The sequence below is a fragment of the Diceros bicornis genome, chromosome 6, assembly GCF_020826845.1.
Source record: "Diceros bicornis minor isolate mBicDic1 chromosome 6, mDicBic1.mat.cur, whole genome shotgun sequence".
NCBI lineage: Eukaryota > Metazoa > Chordata > Mammalia > Perissodactyla > Rhinocerotidae > Diceros > Diceros bicornis.
In genome coordinates this window covers 8,682,260-8,699,819 of record NC_080745.1, presented here as the reverse complement: position 1 = coordinate 8,699,819, position 17,560 = coordinate 8,682,260, and the positions used below count along the sequence as shown (strand labels likewise).

General features: G+C 36.3%; 1 protein-coding gene across 4 annotated transcripts in view; it reads right to left on the bottom strand.

Annotated features, from left to right (window-relative positions):
• CCSER2 (coiled-coil serine rich protein 2) overlaps positions 1-17,560 on the bottom strand; it is a 188,402-nt gene that overhangs the window by 18,935 nt on the left and 151,907 nt on the right. For all 4 annotated transcript variants that reach the window (XM_058542803.1, XM_058542804.1, XM_058542805.1 and 1 more), the window contains one exon: positions 15,236-15,325. In XM_058542803.1, the coding sequence (XP_058398786.1) occupies positions 15,236-15,325 (90 nt within the window). The remainder of the gene's footprint in view (positions 1-15,235; positions 15,326-17,560) is intronic.

Genomic DNA, 17,560 nt, shown 5'->3' with positions numbered 1-17,560 from the left:
AACCAAAAGTAAGCAGAAAGAAGAATACAACAAAGAGGGGCTGGCCCAGTGGTGTAGCAGTTAAGTTCACGCATTCTGCTTTGGTGGCCCGGGGTTCACTGGTTCGGATCCTGGGCGCAGACTTACTCACCGCCCATCAAGCCATGCTGAGGCGGTGTTCCATATAGAAGAGCTACAACTATACAACTATGATACACAACTACGTACTGGGGCTTTGGGGAGAAAAAAGAAAGGAAGATTGGCAACAGATGTTAGTGCAGGACCAATCTTCCTCAAAAAAATAACAAAATAAAGAACGCAATAAAGAGTAGAAACTATTAAAATTGAACACAGAAAAATAGAAGTAATTAAGGAAACAAAAAGTTGTCCTTTGAAAAGGTCAATAAAATTGGCAAACTACCAAGACTGATAAAGAAAAACAGAAAGAAGACACCAATTACCAAAATAAGGAGTGAAACGGGATATCAGTACAGATCTTCCCGTCATTAAAAGATAGTAAGGGAATACTATGAACAACTTTACAGTCATAAATTTGACAACTGAGAAGAAACGGACTAATTCCTCAAAACCACAAACTATCAAAACTTATCCAAGAGCCAGCCCTGATGACCTAGTGTTTAAAATTCGGAGCGCTCACTGCTTTGGTGGCCCAGATTCGTTTTCCTGGTTGTGGAACCACACCACCCATCTGTCAGTTGCCGTGCTGTGGCAGCAACTCACACAGAAGAACTAGAATGACTTACAACTAGAATATACAGCTGTGTACTGGGGTTTGGGGAGGGGAAAAAAAAAAAAACAGGAAACGGCAACAGATGTTAGCTCAACGCAAATCCTTCTCTGCAAAAAAGAAACTTACCTGAAATAAAGAGATCATTTGAATAGGCCTATAACAATTTAAAAACTCCCACAAAAGAAATATCAAGGCCCGGATGGTTTCACTGGTCCAAACATTTAAAGAAGAATTAATACTAATTCTATACAATCTCTTCTAGAAAGCAGAAGAAAGAACACTTTCCAACTCATTTATGAGGCCAAAATTACCCTAACACAAAACCAGACAAAGACAGTACAAAAAAAAAATTATATATATATATAGGCCATATATATATATATATATAGATCATTATCGCTCATGAATACAGATGTAAACAATCCTTAACAAAAAAATACTGAATAGAATTCAGAAATATATAACAGAATTATATACCATGACCAAGTGTGGTTTAGCTCAACAAGACTGATTCATTATTCAAACATCAGTGAAGGTAATCAATAGACTAAAGGGCAAAAAATCACATATTCATATACATTAGTAAAACAAAAGCATTTAACAAAATCCAACACACATTCATGATAAAAACTCTCAGCAAACTAGGAATAGAGAAGTTCCTCAACTTGATAAAAAGAATCTCTCAAGTGTCTACAGCTAACATTTACCTAATGTGAAAGACAATGCTTTCCCCTTTAGATCAGGAACACAGCAAGAATGCCTGCTCTCACCATTCATATTTAACATACCAGGAAGTCCTCGCCAGTGGCATAATGCAAGAAAAGGAAATAAAATGCATATAGATCAAAAAGTAAGAAAACTGTTCCTATTTGCAGATGACATGATGGTCCACATAGAGAATCCCAATTTACAGAAAAATCACCAGAACTAATAAGTGAGTTTAGTAAGTTCAACAGGATACAAGATCCATATACAAAAGTCAATTGTATTTCTAAATACCAGCAATAAACACATGGAAATTGAAATTTAAAATATAATACCATTTATAACCACTCAAAAAATGAAATAATAAATCTAAGAAAGCATATGCAGAATTTTTATTCTGAAAACTAGCAAATGCTGATTAAAGAAATCAAAGAAGATTTAAATTAATGGAGAGATATACCTTATCCATGGATTAGAAGACTCAACATACTAAAGATGCTATTTTCCCCAAAATGACATTTAGGTAGAACACATTTCCTGTCAAAATCCTGGCAAGACTTTTTTTTCTATAGACAAGTTCATTCTAACATTATGTGGAAAGGCAAAAGAACTAGAATATATAAACAATTTTGAAAAAGAATATTAATAAAGTAGGAGGACTCACTCTACTCAATTTAAGACAAATAGCTATAGCAATCAAGACAGTGTGGTATTGGTGGAGGGGGAGACACATGGATCAGTGGCACAGAATACACAGAAGCAGATCCACACAAGTACAGTCAACTGATTTTTGACAAAGGCGCAAAAGCAATTCAATAGAGAAAGGACAGTCTTAAACAAATGGTGCAAAGCGACTGGATATTCATAGGAAAATAATGAACCTTGACCTAAACCTCATATCTTACATAAAAATTAACTCAAGGTGGATCATAGATTTAAATCTAAAATATAAAACCATAAACATTTTAGAAGAAAACAGAAAATTTTCAGTGTCTTGGGCTTGGTGAAGAGTTTAGACATAACACAAAAAGCATAATCCATAAAAGAAAAAAATATTGAAAAGTTGGACCTCATCGAAATTAAAATTGCTTGCTCTGTGAAAGGCTCTGTGAAGAGGATGAAAAGACAAGCTATTGGAGGGAAATACTTGCAAACCATATACCTGACAAAGGACTCATATCAAGAGCAAATAAGGAACTCTCAAAATTCAACAGCAGAAAAATAAACAATCCAATTAGAAAATGGGGGCAAAAGACATGAAGAAACATTTCAACAAAAACGGCAAATAAGCACACAAAAAGACGTTAACATCATTAGCTGTCAGGGAAATATAAATTAAAACCACAATGAGACATCTGTACACACCTACCAGAATGGCCAAAATAAAAAAATAATTACAACACTAAATGCTGGTGAGGATGCAGAGAAACTGGATCACTCATATAATGTTGATGAGAATCTAAAATAGCACAGCTGCTCTGGCAAATCGTTTGGCAGTTTCTTTGAAAACTAAACATACAGTTACCATATGACCCAGAAATTGCACTACTGGGCATTTAACAGAGAGAAATGAAAATTTACATCTACACAAGATCCTCTACACAAATATTCATAGCAGCTTTATTTGTAATAGCCAAAACCTGGAAACTACCAAAATGTCTCTCAATAGACGAGTGGTTAAACAAACTGTGGAACATCCATCTCATGGAATACTACTCAGCAATACAAAGGAACAAATTACCGATAGACACAACTACTTGGGTGGATCTCCAGGGTGTTTCCTGGGTGACAAAAGCCAATCTCAAAAGCTCACACACTATATAATACCATTTATAAAAAATTCTTAAAATGATAAAATTATAGATACGGAAAACAGATTAGTGGTTGCTGGGGGTTAGGGGTGGTAGGGAAAGGAGGGAGTGGTTGTGACTTGTAGCACACAAGGGAGAAATTTCTAATGGTGCAATAATTCTGTATCTTAAATACAGTGGTTGTTGCAAAAATCTACACAAGTGATAAGATGGCATAGAACTACACATACACTAATGTCAATTTCCTGGTTTTGATATTGTACTATAGTTATATAAAATGTAACCACTGTGAGATATTAGGTGAAAGATACCAGGGATCTTTCTGTACTATTTCTGCAATTTCCTATGAATCTATAAGTATTTAAAATAAAAAGTAAAAAAAATAGAGGAATAAAACCATAATGTACATTACAGTAAAACAGAGGAAAATTATTTGAAATGCTGATTATATTGGTAGGGTCATATTTTCTTGGGGAGAGAAGGAAAACATGTTTAAGAACCTTCTCATCTCTATAAACTAAAGGTAATTTCCCTGAGTAAGAAAAGAAGAAAGATTGTGTATTCCTTTCAATAGCAAAAAACAACTGAAATAGTTATAAAATATGATATGACTGACTAAAGCTTGAGACCAGGCAAGTTCAGTGACAGCAGACATCTGAGGAACACTAAGCAACAGCACTAAGAAACAGCATGCATTAGCTTCCCTTGATTCCATGTCTACTGGAAGTGTTTCTACAAAAAAGAGAACTTGTAGGGGAAGAGCCTAACTCAGAAAGACTTAGGGTTTATAAGATGGAAGGAAATGGTGGGAGACCTGACCTTGAGTAAAAAGACAGCAGAAACAAAGAAAGAAAAAGCTCCCAGTCAGATGGACTTGTTCCAGCAGTGAGTGCTGGAATACACTATGTTCTAAACTGAAGACCACCAGAAGTCATGGCAGCTTGAAGATGGATTTGAGAGCCAGAAGGTCTAGTTTCCATATCTGGAAGAGACGTCCACCATCCTCTGGTCCAGAAACAGGGCCTCACTGTCCTATCATTTTTCATTTACCCTTTGCTCTCTATGAGTAACATCAACTAAGAATCAGGCAATGGTTTTGATTTAGTATCCAAAGCCTGTAGCACTGGGATTGAAATACAGAAAAAAACCAGTCAAACTTCACTGTATGAATGAATAAACAGACCTATGGTTTGCAAGCTGAAGGAATTTACTATTTTTTTGGTCAGTTCCTGGTACTTAATTCAGGTTTAAAGCCTAATCCAAGAGCTGCCTGTCCAATACAATAGCTAGTAGCTACAGTTGTGGATAGGCTTAATTGAAACGTGCTATAAATGTAAAATACACACCAGATGTCAAAGACTTAGTACAGAAAGCAAAAAACAAAAATTGGAATGTAAAATATCTCAGCATCTTCTTTATATTGATTATATGTTCCAACGGTACTACTGGGTTAAAGAAAATATTTATTAAAATTAGTTTTGCATGTTTATTTTTACTTTAATTTGGATACTAGAGATTTAAATTATATATGTAGCTCACATTATATTTCTATTGGAGCACTAATCTTAGAGGGCAGGAGACTGCATAATTCTTTCTTAGTTGATGCCATGAAGATCCCTAAGCTCCGGCAAAGAAAGGACCTTACGCTCATATGAGTCTACTTGAAATCTTCTGATGACTTTTAAGATGAAATGGTAGGTATGAGATGCTTTCTGCTAGAGAAACCACGGTGGTTGTATATAAAAACAAAAAGCAGTAAGTATGCATATGAATATATCCCATCCAAGGGGAAAAAAAATCTACTCGAAGGAAAACATAGAATATCTGACATATTGTTTAACCATATGCATAATATTCTAATTACACTTTAAATTGGCGGGACAGAAAAACACAAACAAAAACAAGATAAAGGAACACCAACAAAAAAAAACAGGCATGTCTAGACTCAGGGTTTTAGAGGAAACTCCTTGTTTCTCTCAAGATAAAGCCTAGTGAAACTAGTCTTCGTATAACAACACCTTTCTGTGAACTCTAAGGGTAGGGGACACGGCAAGGAACTGTGAGCCAAGTCCTCCAGAACATGTGCAGCTCTTCCTCAGACAGTTGCTTTTTCTTAAAGTGGAGGTGATGGGATGGGAATTACCACTGAGGTTAGAGGATGGGGAAATTTTATCTTAGCACTGAAGAGAGAAAACTCCTCGATTCACGAAGATTACTTTACATAGTCCTCCCTCTACTGAGAGCTTAGGAAGCTTCCTGGAATGGTCTGACTCGCTCCCAAGAGTCTGTGGCACTTGGCACTGTAGCACTTTATCCCAGTGGATAAAGCTCTATTACCACAGATTTCTGTCTTCCATACCTCAAGATCTCCACACACTTTGAATCCACATCTTTCCCTAACTTCTCCTGCACCTTTCAAGCGCCAATCCTATATAGTCAAACTCCTCTACTCCCTTCTGTCCTGCCAGAATTTCAAACGCAAGGGATTAAAATATAATCTAAAACCTCCTGCAGTTTCCTTCCCTAATAAAATCCTTTCTCTTGGTTTTCCTATTTTTATGACTGACATGCCATTTTCCCAGTCATCCAGGCTTGATAATTTATATTCACCTTCTTTCCTTTCTTCGCACCCTTCTCATCCAATCACTTATCAAGACAACAGATCCTGCCTGAGTGATCTCCTCTCTGTCTCCCAGAGAGATCACTAATCATAAGTCGGCCCTCATCTCCTCTTGCCTGGGCTATCATGATAACCTTCTCAGTTGTTTTCCCTGCCTTCGTCTGTCCTCACTGAGATTAACTCATTCCTGCTGCCATAGGCTAGACCACCAAGCACACAGGAGGAATGAGACACAGCCCTTGCTTCAAGAGACTCAGTGCCTCCTCTCATATACTCTTCCTGTAGCAAATACGGTTAAGCCTGGATCCTGCTAGAACCTTCTGGCTACAGGATTAAGTAGAAAGTTCTCAGTCTAACATCTAAATCTCTCTTTAATGTGATCCAAGTGTAACTCTCCAAACTTCTCTCTTCTCTCACCATATTCTCATGTAATCATTACTATTACCACCACCAATAACTACACTAAAATATGGGAAAGTATGGTAAGTGATTTAAAAAAATGGATAACAATCCAAATGTTACAGAGTTTTAATAGCAGAAGAAATTTCATCTGGTTGGTAAACTTTTATTTAACCCTTGCCCAGGTATTCCTTCTGAGAACGATAACAGGCAGCCCCAGGTGTCCAGAATTGATCTCATAAGCAATCTCACAGAATACCAAGGTTACTCTGAGACCATGATAACATGAAACAAGGCCACTTCATAATTTTGTCTAAGTACAGATAAAAACAAGGTCACTGTGCCGTCCAAAGTACCCTAGACTTTTCCACTTTCTGATAGCACCTAACAAACAAAACTCTGCTTCCTTAGACTCTCTCCTAAATCACCCAAGAAAAGCTCAAATCCTATCAAAAGTTCTTTCTGACACACATTTTTGAGATGGTTCCTCATGGTGTGTATTCTCCCTGGCCGCAACAAGTAATCCACCCAACTTGTTTCACAGGTGTGTTCCGTTTGTTCCTGGTGGGCTTTAGCTGAAGGTCACTGACACTTCACTGCTCTGAATGATCAGGACAGCTATACTTGTTTAGAAACTTTAGGACTGGGTAAGAGAAGTGGCATTATTTTCTGCCATATCAGGAATAGTAATGTAACTTTCTGAAAAACCCTCAGAGCATAACACTAAAGAGACATCCTCTAGGAAAAAAACGTGTTACATTTGACATTTAAAAAATAATACTTTTCTAAAACATCTGTAGAAATGTTTTTGTAATTATCTAAGACAAACGAAAAGTTAGAAAGTTCCAGCAAATAAAGACTTAATAAATTACCACTCTGCTAAGCACAGACTAAAAGAGGAGCAACTTTTATTACCTCTTATGGAAGCTGATAAGTTTCTTCTGAAAGACTGACTTGATCATGCTGTTTCTTGGCAACTAACAGGATCATCCACGTCTCACTGACTGCTAACATTCAATTCTAACAGTAAAACTGTGTTCTGCCTACACTCTCAATGTACGAGTCAGTACATTAAACTCTACATCACACAAATGAAATGGATCCCAGTAGTGGAAACCTTTGGTGTTATCCTTTGTTTTCTAACTGCAGTGCAGACAAACTTTGCTTCTTTTAATGGATACTTTAAACAAAGTTTTTTTTTTGTTTTGGTTTTTTATTTTTGTGAGGAAGATCAGCCCTGACCTAACATCCATGCCAATCCTCCTCTTTTTGCTGAGGAAGACTGGCCCTGAGCTAACAATCTATTGCCAATCCTCCTCCTTTTTCTTCCCCTTTTTCTCCCCAAAGCCCCAGTAGAGAGTTGTATGTCATAGGTGCACATCCTTCTAGTTGCTGTATGTGCGATGCCGCCTCAGCATGGCCGGACAAGCAGTGCGTCGGTGCACACCTGGATCCCAACCCGCGCTGCCAGTAGCAGAGCGCGGGCACTTAACCGCTAAGCCACGGGGCCAGCCCCTAAACAAAGTTTTAAAAATGCCTTTTATAGTTCTGGTATTTGGTATTGAAGGACACAAATTTAGATACTATTAAATTTATGACCAGATAAATCACTCAATTGTTATAATATCCATATTTAATTTGTTCCTAGCCTTGAAAAACAATTCTATTTTTCAGTTATTGGTGTTAGATGTATCCATGAAAACTACAGAACTATTGTTTATAAAAATCATTGTAAAAGATGCACATAATAGAATTCATGTTGTCATAAACACATGCATGCTAGAACGAGATGTGTCTCAGCAACACAGATTGCTCCTGTCAGCATTTAGCTCATTGAAACACAGGCCCGTATTCAATGGTCAATATCTAATACTGACTAAACATTAAACAATTTAAAAATAATTGCATGACCATATCATAAATATTACTTGTTTAAACACCAAAGTATATGTATATTTCACTTAAAATATCTCTAGTGGCATATTTTAAATACAAGTAATAGTGAATATAAATAAACAAAAGACCTCATCAAAGAAATAAATTCCTTAATTACCTTTGGAAACACATATGAATAGTAATGTAACATCTTTCCCATTGGGAGAAAATGGTACATCTAAGTTTAAAATCAGGACATTAATCTCACCTAAAAATTAAGCAACAATGCTGCCCACTTCCAAATCAGGAAGGCATATGGTCTAAAAGAAAAAGAACTTAGTTGAGATTACCCTTAAGACAAATCTTTGGGTTATATTGTTCCTTTTATTTAACATTTCATCTTATCTCCCAGGCAAGGAAAAAAAAGAAGCAGAATTCTGCGCTAGTACATTATCATGATTGCCAGAAGCTAGGTACACTCCTTCTCCTTTGGGAATTATAAACAGTTGACATGGTTTTTGGGATATGTCCATGATAAAGTTTTCTGATTTTCTCTTCTATTTTATAAATAGCTATGACAGGGACACACCTGATTCTGTATTTTGAAATACATGCATAATCCAGTACATCTGAGGCATAAGAACCTAACTGTAAGCACAAAGGACTGCTGATAATGTTGATCACGTTCCAATTGCTGAATTTATATAATTATATGCATATCTATTAATTATGCTATAAAATGAATTAATCTTTGATTCAGTACTAGAAACTAATTCCAAAAGAGCATTTTAAAATTCGTATTAAATCATCTTTTCTCATCCCTTTGCTACAGATAATAGAGTTTGTTCTTTTTTTTAATAATTTTATTTATCTTTTTTCCCCCAAAGCCCCAGTAGATAGTTGTATGTCATAGTTGCACATCCTTCTAGTTGCTGTATGTGGGACGTGGCCTCAGCATGGCAGGAGAAGCGGTGCATCGGTGCGCGCCCGGGATCCGAACCCGGGCCGCCAGCAGCGGAGCGCACGCACTTAACCACTAAGCCTCGGGGCTGGCCGTAGAGTTAGTTCTTAAAATATGAGAGAAAACTAGTATCAGACCAAATTGCACACACTCTGAGTTTTAACTGGTAGGCATATTTCCCACTGACACTGATATAACGATGTTTATCCTACACTCAATTTTCAGAGTAATCCACGTCAGGCCATTAGGTGATAGGCCAGGTGGATCCTTTGGGTCCATCTTGAAGTCCCTTCTTTGAGATTCAAGGGAATAAAAAATAAGATATTTGATGGTGTCAGTCTAGAAATGTTTTCGGATATTATGGCTTCTCTAGTTAATTTAAGATGTCTGAACAAATGCTCTGTAAAAAGTATATATCATGAAAATTTAGAATTTACTTAATGTGCAAAATAACTATTCAAATCTTCAAATACTGATATTAAATGTTTTTAAAATATTGGAAATACATTAAAAAAATCTTATAATGCAGTCCAAGATAACATTATTTATAAGAATATGCTTGTGCATGGATCAGTAATATCATACTATCTTTATAGTTTTTTAAGTTTATATGTTTAAAATGAACCTTGATTTCTCACATAATCACCATCTTCCTGCAGTACTCCTAGTCTCTTCAACCATTTATGTGTGAATGATTAGGCACCTTCCATGTTGTTATTCTTTCCACATTATCCATGTCACCATTTTACCTGGGTATTCTATCCCTCAGATGAGAATATTTGGTCAGAAGAAGACTCATCTACTTTCCTCTAAAGGTACCATCTTCTCTTACAGCTCATTTTTACTTCTTTTCCCTCTTTTTTCCCCTATCTAAATCTGTACTCCATCTTCATTTTCCTTTATTTCTTCCAAAAATTGCCTTCACTGACTTCCTCTTTACTTATTGCTCCAGGTAGTTTTCCTATATCCATCTAAGTAGACATTATTAGCTCTAGAGCTGCTTTGTCCAATATGGTATCCACTAGCCATACATGGCTATTTACATTTAAATTAATTACAATTAAATAAAATAAAAAATTCTCTTCTGCAGTTAGACTAGTCACATTTTCACGTATTCAATAGTCACATGTTGCCATGGCTACTGCACTGGACAGCACAGAAAGTTCTACGCGAGAGTGCTGCTGTACAGTGGCCTCTCATTCTCAATTCTGGATCTCAGTCCTACTGTGCCTGCCTTCTTTTCATAATGCAGGGCTCTGGGCAGTTTACGCCACCATGTTATTCCTTTCGCAAGCACAGGGTAGCCTCACGTACCCTTTATTCTACAAGGTAAGAGGTGCTTCATATTGGAACAGCATTTCCAATATGAAGCAAACTACAGTTTCTTGAACACAAACTATACTCGCAAGTGTCCTGTAATATGCCCACAGCATGTCTTAGGCAGCTCCCTGTAGCAGCAGGCACCTTTGTCACACCCTAAATGAAGAGTATCCAGCAGGTGATTAACTAGTGTCCTCTTGCTAGGGTTCAATTTCATAAATAACACCCCAACTAAACCCAAAACAGGTCTGATCTTTATCAGTAAAGCTCCAACACCAATAGTACCTGTAACATGAAAGCCAAATGTCACAACAGGCAGAAAGACATTCCCAAAATTCTAAGGATTAAAATACATAATGAATATATAAAAGCTGAGGTTGAATACATGCAAAAAAGAGCCTAATGAAGTGGTTCCTCGGGCAGGAGGAGGAAGGTCATAATTTGTAAGGTAAGAAAACATCACAAAACAGGAATGGTCATAACTAACATAGTTGAGAGTGGCCTCCAGTGCCACCTGAAATGATGGTGTGGGGACCAACGGGGAGCCATCCCGGCCAAAATGTTACCTGGCTTGTCAGGGCAGCAGGTATTTCTCTTTTGTACAGGTAAATATCGTAGGCTCTTGTAACCTGATGACATCAAACACTTGAGTCTACAATCTAACATCACGGCCATTTTCTGATCATAACTTAGCTGGTGGTAGTATAAACTGTATAAATCTTTCAGAAAAAAAAATGGTATTTCAAGAGCCTTACAAAGGACTATCCACTAAGAAAATTCATTTTTCATTAAAAGTAATGCATTCCTTCAATTTTGGTTTAGCAAAAAATCAAACAAAATAGTAATAACATCAACCACCTAAGCAGGTTAAAATACAGCACATCCACAATTCCATCTAGATAGATGATAGGCATTACATAAAAATTCTGGAAGACCAGATACAAAACGTTAACAATGACTGTCAGTGATTAGTACAATTTGAGTAATTTAAATTTTTCTTAAATTGTGTGGTTTCTTTATTTTCTATTTGCTATAGAATGAATACATGGTTACCTCTCAATAAAAACAGGGAGGAAGAAAGCCATTTTATTGTGTTTCTCTTGTAAGCATATACATTTTTTGACTCTATGTCATTCATAAAGTATCCTTAGCATTCTATTTTTTTCATATCTTTAAAGGCGTTAAATTTTATTATTCTTTCTATTGAGAAAATTACTTATGCAACCTACTACGTCAATAGATTTCTTCACACTAACATTGGAATTGAACCTAACTTGGTTGTGAAGGACTTTTCTTTTACACTCACCCTGAAACTATGCCTTTTCAACCATAAATACTTTTCTCCCAGCAATTTTAAATACCACAGGTACGTTCTATAGATTATCACTACGGACTGCTAAAATCTCTACCACACAGCGTAAACCTGGGCACCTGTTTTTCTCTCTCAGGAAAATAAGTCCTTATCATGATCTCTCAATGAGATCAAGTCTCTGTCCTTCCTTCCCAGAGCTATGACCCTGTTCTCCTCTCTCTTCCTTCTACCCACCTTGCCTCTTGCAGCCACTCAAAAGTGAGGCAAATAAGATGTTACCTACAAGGTAGAAAACCTGGTCTCTGGCATAACACAAGTTGCCTAAGTATTTGCACAAGTGGTCACTTCTTACTCTTAGCTTCTTCACGTGTAGGAAAAGAGTGAGATTAACACCATTTAGGCACACTAGAGGTTTCTGCAAGCACCCTAAGGGCTGGGACTGTAACTTTTTCATGTTTACACTCTCAGATTAGGACAATGCCTAGCATAGAGAAGGCACACAAACATCTGCTGAAAGAGTAAGTGAATATCTGCTTTTCTCCCTTTCTGCTGTTCTACTTCCTTGTTTCCTCCTCTTATTTCCTGTTGGTTCTCTACTTTAAAAATTTCATCTGTAGCCAGTAGGAGATACCAAAATTCTCTCGGGCAAATTTATGAACACTTAATGTTGGGCTCAACACATTCCAATTTCCATTGCTCTGCTGCTGCTGTTGGCCTACCACTCTCCTTCCTCTGAGTAAGATGTTTATATTATTATTTTTTTCCATATTTCTTTCTACCTTCTAAACGGCTGCCAATAAGTATTACAGGCAGTAGCTCTCTCTCCTCCACCATCCTTCTCTGCCTTCTATTGCAGCCAGATTCCTTCCTCCGATTCCAGGAAATGTTCAGAGGAAATGCTTAAATATGCCTCGCACTCTCTGAGGTAGATTCCACAATCCTCAAGTAACTGAGAGAGTATCAAGAAGGACATTTAAATTTCCCACGATATTACAGGGAACGGTGAAGAACAAGGACTCAGATTATAACTTTCAATCTTCCTAAAGGCTTATCTGGATCAAAAAAATTTTACCTATAATAATCATAGGGATTTTTTTAATATAACGTTTTGATTTCCAAAATCACTAACAAACTAGATGTTGTCAAAGAAGAATCCCACTGCATCTCCCCATCCTCATCATCAACATCTTGTTTAAATATGTTGGGTTCCTGCTAAAAAAAGAACGTGTAGAGTCAAGTGTAACTTATAGTAAATGGTTTCCAAAATAAAGTAATTTATTTCAAATAAATCTCACTAAGTTCAAAGAATGTAAAAATCAGAGAATAAACTCAATATTTAACGTTCATATTTAATAATTAGCACATAACTAAGTAATAAATATATGTAACTATTTCTTTAACTAAATAAATACAACTTAGTAAAACTATTTTAACAGCAATTCCTGAATAAAATTTTGAATTCTACCTTCAAGTGAGCTTTAACACTAACTTCAACTATTTCCCTAAACATACATCTGTGTTTCAGCCAAAATCATGTACTTACTATTGCCTAACTTTATCTTCCCACCTCTTTGCCTTTACTTGTACTGTTCCTTTTGCCAAGGATATTTCTCCCATTTCAATCTGCAAAACTTCTCCCAATCCTTCAAGGCTTCTCAGTGTGCTTTTAGGGAAAGGAACCTTGGACGAGCAGGCAGGAGTCTGAAGTTATAGGACTATCTCAGCCACTGATTAATTATGGAAACTTCAATATGCCATTTACTCTTCCCAGCTTTTGCTACATTATCTATAAAACAAACGTATTAAGCCAAGTGATTCCTACAGTAATAGATAAGGAAGCCTGAAGTCTGGGTTTGTGAGGAGTGATAGGCTGGAAAACTGACCTTCACTTCACCCAAGATCACAGTAAAAGTAACTCAGGAATACATTCAGGAATGTCTTGGGGTTGTTTTGCACCACACTTTTGTCTGATGAGCAGGCTGAGTTAACAGCTGGTTTCCAGGACGGTGAGGTTGAGGGAGCCAGAGATGGTATAATGACTCCCATGAGGATGGCAAAATGGAACTTCTCACACATAATGAAATCACCCTTCTACTGAGTAAGCCAGAAAGTACAAACATCCCTGTGAGGAACTGGAGAAACCTAGAAAGCCCAAACTTCCATCTAGAAACAAGAAGCATGTCTTTTATCTTGTAATCACCTCCAAACAGATTAAGTTTCCATATCCTTTGTCATTAAAGAAGTATTACATCATCTCTGACTACTGGCATCTTCTGCTCTGTATGATTCAACCACTACCTTCACCTTCTTCACCAAGCTCCTTGATTCTTCCAACTAGACTTTCCCAATCCTCTGAACCTTACAGAACTTCCTACACTTTAACTATTATCACATCACCAGTTCCTTTAATAAGCACTTGTTAATGGAGGAATCGTTATTCGTCTGTGTATTTCCTTCCCCAATTCCCTACTTCTACTTCAAGAGCCTTTATATAACTGAGATGGGAGAGGCTCACCAAACTTTGGTTGAATAAATTAATTATTAGCATCATACCTTATACAGAGCACACAAAAACTATTAGAATGAAAAGAAATAAGTATTGTATAAACTTTTAAGGCCTATAGCCAAGTTTTAAAAATTGGATTGCTGATTACATTAACCATTATAGTTCCCTGTTTATTTGTGTTACTACGATTCCACTGCCAAAGTAAGGCAAAAGAAGAGTCAAGGCTGGCTTATTAGGCATTCTCTTAAGAAATATCTATTACTTGGCACCATACAATAGGATAATGATGACTGATGGCCATATGATTATTCTCTGGCTCAGGCACATCCTGAACTGAGTTCAGAAGAACTCAGATTAAATTATGGTCAGTGTATTCTAGCACTAAATACGTTTTGAGATGTAACTTTTTTGAAAAACAACAAAGACACATGGAATGCATGGGTACCTTCGACTGTTTAGAAGAAACCATTCCCTAACTATGCTCTAAAACATAACCTTTACTGTCTGTATTTTAACGCATTTATACTTCCCAATAGCCTCAACATTTATTATAATAGAATTTTTATAATATACTATAATAATAGAATATATCTGAAAATAGAATATACTTCAACAAAAAACAGAATATGCTACATCATGTATTTTCAAAGAGTCATATGCTGCTAGAGAGGGAAGACTGCATTTTGGACTTCATTTCTTTTTGGGTAATCTACTCTCATAAATACACGCAATGAGAGGAGACTGGACACTCAAATAAAATGGGCTACAGTGAGCAGGATGGAAAAGCTATTAAATGCACATTCATTTATATAACACACACAACAAAAGCTTTAGAAAGCACGCAAACACCTAAGAGACAAAAAAAATCAACTTACCTAAAAGTAATTAACAGCCATGGCAAATTCAAAATTATTAGAGATTAGAGTAAAAAGAGTAGAACAAAACATCAAAATAGTAAATGACAAGAGAAGTTGTTAAGGGCATATGATTACTTACAGGAATTTTTCTCCAGGGTGTTTGGGTATATTTATCAGCATATGTGCATTTTTCCTCTTTAGATTTTTGGTGGCAGTTACACTGAGTTGCCTGAACAAAAACACAAATTTTTACATTGGCATAATTCTACATATACACATACACGTACAGACAAAAGTAATTAGGGTCTCTCTTAGGGGGTTAAAAAAACAACAACAAAAAAGGGCAAACATCAAAGTCTATTCAATAGTCTCCCATCTTATTCAGAGATTGGGTTCTAGCGTCCATCAGTAATACTAAAATTTCGAATAGTCAAAATTACCTTTGGCAATCTCTTATATTGTCCATAAATTACATTACCTATAATTTTATGTATATAAATATATACAGTACTATGTGTATATATATATATAGAATATATACAGCAATATATAGTATGTAAAGAATATAACTATAAAATTTTAAATATTTTCCTAAACTATTATGGTATGACAGTCACTACAGCATAGTTTCTTAAATTCATTTTTGATGAGACTACAGGATCTCATCAGTCCACAAGTATGGCTGTCTGTTCACACGGATAGTGCTTTTAAGCCCCTTTAATGATGTGTTGACTTTTTTGGACTGGAATATTTTGAAGGATCTCTGGCCTTTGACGAGATCCATCTGACCATCTCAGTTCACAAATGAATTCTCTACACATGATTCCGCTCAAAGCACGCTCACTTAGTCATTTATACTGTGTAAACTCTGGTCTCTCAAATATCAAATTAAAAAAAAAATGAACAGATTAATAATGAGAATTTCTCCTTACTGTGAAGTTGGAGTATAGCCATATTATTTGTTACACAAGCCCACTAGAGGTAAATATACTTTCTTGTAGGAAAACCCATATAACAAATTCTTTAAATTTTTTTTTCCAGGGGAAGATTTGCCCTAAGCTAACATCTGTTGCCAATCTTCCTCCTTTTTACTTTCTTTTTTCTTCCTTTTCCCCCCCAAAGCTCCAGTACATAGTTGTGTATAGTTGTGAGCTCCTCTGGTTCTTCCACGTGAGCCGCCACCACAGCATGGCAACTGACAGACGAGTGGTGTGGTTTCACGCCTGGGAAACAAATCTGGGCCGCCGAAGCGGAGTGCACTGAACTTTAACCACTAGGCCATCAGGGCTGGCTCACAAATTCTTGATTACTGCATCAAGTTAAAATTATAAGTTTCTACTTTAAAAATATTTACCAATATTCAAAATTTTTCTTAACGACAATCAGATTATTCCTATTTTCATATACAAAATAAAATCTAATTAAAAACAAAAATCTCTGTAGTACAGACCTATTTCCCATTCGTAAAAAATGGGATAGTCATTGAAACAAAATTCAATATATAAACAGGTCACCTTAGAGTCTCTTGGAATTCTCTATAATATGGCTTAACTTTTAACATATATGGTAGATAAGTAAAGAAGAGAAAAGAAAATATAGAACATTTATCTTAATGCAAACACATTACTTATTCTATCCTGACTAATGCAACTCCAGAAATAATTTCCTTTCTGTGGTCTGCGTGTTAACATATGAAGAACATTTGGCAAATATCTGAATTTTCCATAATTCGGAAAACCTAGTTTTTAATGACACTTCAATAGATGTAAAACGACTACCCAAATCATTCCCTCTGCAACTGCTTTCCTTAGTACTGACAGATTCTCTTCAGATGCTCACCTTCTATGTGGTCCCGTATTCAGGGAAGTGCATCCTCTCTCTTTGACCCAACGATAGATTTTGATTAGTCTGAACCAATCTGGTTAATCCTATTCCTCTATGCCTAGGAGGGGACCAAGAACCCAAATCTAGCCAATAAAACATGAGGAAAGTCTGGGTTATTTCTGAGAAAGTGTTCTTAATTTTAAAAATAGGCATGCTAGAGAAAACAGGCCCTTCTCCTACCTTTGGGGACTACTTTGTAAATATGTGACACACAGAGCTACAGCAGACATCTTGTAATCATGAAGGGACAGCCAAGAGGATTCCAGAAAAGCCAACCTAGAACTTCATCATTACCCAAATGACTAATTAAGCAACCATGGAAATGGATGAGACCATTTCCTATACACACACACACACACTTTCCTGTTATTTAAGTTTACAAATGTTCTTATTTTTAAGTCACTTTTAGTTAGGGACTTTTACTTGGAACTTAAAACATCATAAGATATGCACTGATTTACTAGCTGGTGATTTAGGGTAAGACATTAAATAAGAGTTACTATTTACCACCTACCTATGGCCCAGGTATAGCATTAGGTAGTTTACATACATAGTTCATTTAACTATTACAACCCTACAT